The sequence below is a fragment of the Lipotes vexillifer genome, unplaced genomic scaffold (genome assembly GCF_000442215.2).
Source record: "Lipotes vexillifer unplaced genomic scaffold, Lipotes_vexillifer_v1.1 scaffold182, whole genome shotgun sequence".
Taxonomy (NCBI): domain Eukaryota; kingdom Metazoa; phylum Chordata; class Mammalia; order Artiodactyla; family Lipotidae; genus Lipotes; species Lipotes vexillifer.
In genome coordinates, this window is record NW_006798798.1 from 8,211,031 (window position 1) to 8,216,856 (window position 5,826).

General features: G+C 54.3%; 1 protein-coding gene across 2 annotated transcripts in view; it reads left to right on the forward strand.

Annotated features, from left to right (window-relative positions):
• Positions 1-5,826, forward strand: part of RYR1 (ryanodine receptor 1) — a 117,724-nt gene that overhangs the window by 7,900 nt on the left and 103,998 nt on the right. For both annotated transcript variants that reach the window (XM_007471074.1, XM_007471073.1), the window contains exons 6-12: positions 32-144; positions 696-789; positions 1,952-2,045; positions 2,198-2,272; positions 2,780-2,936; positions 3,077-3,241; positions 5,314-5,435. In XM_007471074.1, the coding sequence (XP_007471136.1) occupies positions 32-144; positions 696-789; positions 1,952-2,045; positions 2,198-2,272; positions 2,780-2,936; positions 3,077-3,241; positions 5,314-5,435 (820 nt within the window). The remainder of the gene's footprint in view (positions 1-31; positions 145-695; positions 790-1,951; positions 2,046-2,197; positions 2,273-2,779; positions 2,937-3,076; positions 3,242-5,313; positions 5,436-5,826) is intronic.

The window sequence follows — 5,826 nt, forward strand, 5'->3', positions numbered from 1 at the left end:
CTGGGCAGCCCTCACCTGCTCCCACCCATAGGAGAGGCCTGTTGGTGGACGACACACCCGGCCTCCAAGCAGAGGTCGGAAGGAGAGAAGGTCCGAGTTGGGGATGACCTTATCCTTGTCAGCGTCTCCTCTGAGCGCTACCTGGTGAGTAGCACCTCCTTCACCACAGCTCCTACTGCCCCCGGGGCTGGGGGCACACGGGATCCACCTCATCTCCTCCTCATTGGTTTGCCTGGTCTCTGGCCCCAACGTCCTGACTCCCAATTTCCAGTTTCCATCCAATTTCTGGATTCTGACACCCCATTTCCTGACTTGATCTCGGTTTCTTTTTTTTTTTCTTTTTTTTTTTTTTTTTTTTTTTTTTTTGCGGTACACGGGCCTCTCACTGTTGTGGCCTCTCCCGTTGCGGAGCACAGGCTCCGGACACGCAGCCTCAGCGGCCATGGCTCACGGGCCCAGCCGCTCCGCGGCATGTGGGATCTTCCCAGACACAAACCCGTGTCCCCTGCATTGGCAGGCGGACTCTCAACCACTGCGCCACCAGGGAAGCCCGATCTCGGTTTCTTGATCTGTGACCTCTAATTTTTGGTGTCCTGTCTGCCGGTTTCCTGGCTTCCACCCTTGGTTTCTGACTCACTCTGGAACTATTGCTCACCCCCCATTATCTCTGACCACCACATCCTGGTTGCCCACAGCACCTGTCGACGGCCAGTGGGGAGCTCCAGGTTGACGCCTCCTTCATGCAGACACTGTGGAACATGAACCCCATCTGCTCTGGCTGTGAAGAGGGTGAGGACCCCAGACCTCTGACCCCTAACCTAAGACCCCCAAAACAGACCTTCAACATTGCCCCTCAGACCCCAAACCAAGATCTCCAAATTATGACCCTCACACTTAGATCTCCAACTGACCACCAATCTGGAACCCTAGAGCTCAGACCTCGAAACCTAAAACTCAGTATCAGACTCCGAATTCAGACCCCAAAGCTCACATGCCAAACTCAGGTCCTGGAGGTCAGGACCCTAAACTCAGACCCAAATCTTAGAACATCGAATTTGTAGCTTATCCCTCAGACCCCAAGCCTCAGATGACAAGCACATGTGACCTCAGCCCCCCAAATTCAAACTCAGATCCCCAAACTAAGAACCCTAATTCAGACCCCAAACCTCAGCCAATCAACTTTACACCTCCAACTTTAACCTCAAATCTCCAAAATCATCTCCCAGTTTGCAGACCCTCATGCTGAGACCCTAAAGCATGAACCCAAAACTTTGAACCCAATTCTCACACCCCAAACCTCAGAGCCCTAAGCCAGACCCAAGCTGAGATGCAAGCCACAAATCTCGAAACTCAGACCTTAATCTCAGACCCCGAAACTCAGACCCACCAACTTCTAACTACTACAAAGCTCACATCTCCCCAGACTCAGACCCCAGAGCTAAGCCTTCCAAACCTCAGACCTCAAACCTCAGATACCAGCCTCAGACCTCCAAAATAACACTCAAAATTCAGACCCTGACTTCAGACCCAACCATCATACCTCTAAACCCAGACCCCCATATCAAGCCCTGGAACTCAAACCTCAGAATCAGGGAACATTAGACCCAAATCTCTAATGACATTCTCTGAAGCCAACCTCGAAAATCCAAACTGAGACCTTTAAACCCCAGACCCACAAACCTCCCAACCTCAGCCCTGCACACCCAGACCCCCAACATTAGATCCCCAACCTCAGACCCCAAATCTCATGCCCCTACTTCAGGCCTCAATCTGAGCCCAAATCTCAGACTACAACTTTGTACCTTGAAACTCAGATCTCCATCTGCAGACCCCCAAACCCAGCCCCTAGCTTCCCACAGGGCAGAAGCAGGGCCTGCAAACTCCACTATGGCTCCCAGGCCTTTCTGGGGCTCCAGCTTCCCAATGACCACTTTCCTTTGCTCCTGTCCAGGCTATGTGACCGGGGGCCACGTCCTCCGCCTCTTTCATGGACACATGGATGAATGTCTGACCATTTCCCCTGCTGACAGTGATGACCAGCGCAGGTCTGGGCTTGGGGACAAGAGGGTCTGGCGTCTTCGGGCCAGAAGGGGGATGGCAAAGGTTAGCTAGGGGGGCCTGGAACCCTAGGATTAGGGATCAGATTCTGGGGGTGCTGGAGCCTGAACTTTGACCTCACTCTCTTCCATGTACCCAGACTTGTCTACTATGAGGGGGGATCTGTGTGCACCCACGCCCGCTCCCTCTGGAGACTGGAGCCACTGAGAATCAGGTAGGGGTCAGGGGCAGAGGAGGCAGGCTGGGGGAGGGGCTAGGGGTTCCTGGGGGCCCTGGGGGGAGAGGAGTGTCTTGAAGGAAGAACTGAGGAAGAGACTGGAGGGTTTTGAGGGAAAATCTGGGGAGCCTAAGAGAGCAATAAAGGTCCCCAGGGTCCTAGAATCCTGGAGGAAAAAGAGGTCTTGGGGGTAGTGGAGGTTTCTGAGGGAGAGATCAGGGTCTCGAGTGAAACTGTGGGGAAAGGAGGGGAGAAAATGACAGATCTGGGAAAACTGGAGACACTGAAATCATCTGGGCAGCCCTGAGGAAGTGGTGAGGGCCTGAGAGAAGATTGGGGCTCTTAAAGGAAGGCTGGGGGTCCTAAGAAGGATTTGAGGGCTCCAAGGAAGATTTGGGCACCCTGGAACAGGGCTGAGGGCTTGAGGAGGTTTCAACCAAGACTATGGTGTCCATGGGGGAACTGGGGGGCCTCTGACCTCTCCCTCGTCCTCACCCTCTGCAGCTGGAGTGGGAGCCACCTGCGCTGGGGCCAGCCACTCCGCATCCGGCATGTCACCACCGGGCGGTACTTGGCACTCATTGAGGACCAGGGCCTAGTGGTGGTTGATGCCAGCAAGGCCCACACCAAGGCCACTTCCTTCTGCTTCCGAACCTCCAAGGTCGGTGGGGTCAGGATACCCTCCCTCAGCTGGAGCCCCAAATCCCGCCCCAGCCTCCCACCACTCTGCAGTCTCTTGGGGGGGATCCCCCATTAAATGCACAAGCAGAGGAGGCTGACCTCTGTCCCCTGCCCCTGTAGGAGAAGCTGGATACGGCCCCCAAGCGGGATGTGGAGGGCATGGGCCCCCCTGAAATCAAATATGGGGAGTCACTGTGCTTTGTGCAGCACGTAGCCTCAGGCCTGTGGCTCACCTATGCTGCCCCGGACCCCAAGGCCCTGCGGCTCGGCGTGCTCAAAAAGAAGGTGGGCAACTGGCAGAGGGAAGGGGTGGGGTACAGGCTGGGGCAGGAAGGGGACTGGGGGTCATGATGCTTGAGCCTTTAGGAGTTTGAGCTTGGGATTCAGAGAAAGACAAAGACTGAGAGAGAAACTGAGATTGAGAGAGACAGGAAAAAAGAAAGAATACATATATGAAGAGAAAGAGAGAAGTATAGACAGACATGGGGACGGACAAATAGAGAAGGAGACAGAGACAGAAATAAGAAAGACAGAGGTGGAGAGAAAAAGATGAATAATAACAGACTGAGAATAACGTTCAGCCAATTATTGAGTACCCCAGTTATTGTGGATGTATGTGTGGACAAATAGCTGAGCTATACAGACCTGTTCCCTGCCTTCCCTGTGCTCAGACACTGTGACTAAACCCTCTCTAACGAAGTACACAGTTTTACAACCAAACAGTGGGAAAAAGCTACTTATGACAGAGGGAACAGCAGGTGCAAAGGCCCTGAAGTTGGGATGAGGTTGGTCTGTTGCAGTCACTGAAAGGAGATCGAGTTTGGCTGGAGGAGAGTGAGCGAGGGGTGAGTCGTGGGAGATGAGGACAGACAGGGGACGGGAAGAGACCAGGCAGAGCCTTGTGGGCCACTGGGGAGGGTCCTGGCTTTTACTCTGGATGAGATGGAGCCACAAGATAGTCTTGAGGAGGCCAGGGCACGGAGTGGGGGCGGTGACCTGATTCAGGTTCACAGGGTTCTTGAGCTGCTTATGGGAACAGACTACGGGGGTGGGCAGAGCTGGAGAAGGAAGACCAGGGCAGGTCTGCACTGGTACAGGTGGAGGATGACAGTGGACAGCACCAGGGTGGGGGCTGTGGAGTGAGGAAAGGGGGCAGAGTCTGGTTGTATTCTGAGGGCAGAGCCAACAGGATTTTCTGACAGATTGGATATCAGGGTGAGAGGGAGAGGGACTGAGGATGAGACCATGATTTTTGTCCTTTTTTGCCCTGAGCAGCTGGAAGGAGGGAAGTGCCATTAACTGAGTCAGGGACAGCCAAGTATCAGCTCAGGAGGATGGGCCCCAATGCCTAGAACAGAGCCACTCAATAGACTTGCTGAGTGAATCAGTGAGAAGACTAGGGCGGCACCTGTTTGTGAAAAATGAGGCTGAAGTTGGATACAAGAGCAGAGGATGTAGAGATGGGCCTGGGCCAGAGAGGGCAATGTGGGAGTCATCAGCAGGTGGATGGTATTTACAGCTGCTGGACTGGATGGGGTCCTGGGGAGGTCAGCTCAGGGGAAAGCCGGCAGCCATGATGGTCTCACCTCCCAGAAGGGTGTTCAGGCATTCTGTCTGGGACATGTTAAGTTTGGGGTGCCATTAGAGCTTTCTGGTGGGGGGATGTTAAGTCAGTAGTAGATACAAATGGAGAGGGTCTGGCCTGGAGAAAGACAAGATAGAGAGAGACAGACAGGGAGAGACAGGGAGAATCAAAGAGGGACAGAGAAAGAGAGGAAGAAAGACAGAGAATAGATAGCTAGTGGGAAGCAGCCGCATAGCATAGGGAGATCAGCTCGGTGGTTTGTGACCACCTAGAGGGGTGGGATAGGGAGGGTGGGAGGGAGGGAGACGCAAGAGGGAAGAGATATGGGAACATATGTTTATGTATGACTGATTCACTTTGTTATAAAGCAGAAACTAACACACCATTGTAAAGCAATTATACTCCAATAAAGATGTTAAAAAAAAAAAAAGGAAAGAGAGGTAGAGAGAGAGAGATGGACATAGAGACAGAGAGGGAGAGACAGAGCATGGGATAGGCATGAGAGCGACAGAGAGAGAGAGAGACAGAGACAGACAGACAGAAACAAAGAGGACAGAGACAGAGAGTGAGAGGAGAGACCTAGAGGGGGGAAAAAGAGAGGGGTTGAGAATGAAAGACACAGGGACAGATGAAGAGGGGCTGGGGGCGGAGCTGGCAGAGAGATTCCGTAGAGGACGGGGGCAATTTGGGGGCTAGAGTCTGGGTGGAGGTCTGGGGAGCATGGCCCTGGCTGGCTGAACCCCTCCTGACGTCTCTCTCCCACCACTGTCAGGCCATTCTGCACCAGGAGGGCCACATGGACGACGCGCTGTCACTGACCCGCTGCCAGCAGGAGGAGTCCCAGGCCGCCCGCATGATCTACAGCACTGGCGGCCTGTACAATCACTTCATCAAGTGAGCCACCCGGCCCGCTCTGCCCTGGGGGCCAGGCCACACCTTGACCCCCGCGCGCCTGGTGTTCATGCGCCAGACCATTTAATCTCTACCTCTGACAGTCACACATACACAGACTCCTGACCTCTACATACTGGACCCCTAATCTGACCTCGACAGCTATGACTTTGACTTCACACCCCTGACACCCTCGACCCTGGACCTCCCTAGCCCTGACCTCTGCTTTCATGACCTGTCCCTACACAGGCGTGGGTCCCAGGCCCAGCTCTGCCCTTGGCCACTGGGTCACCTCGGGCCAATCAATGCCCTTCTCTCTCTGCGTCTCACTCTCTCTCTCTCTCTGTTAAAGAGGTGTGTCTGTGGGAGTCTGGCAGGGACCGGGGCGGGGGGG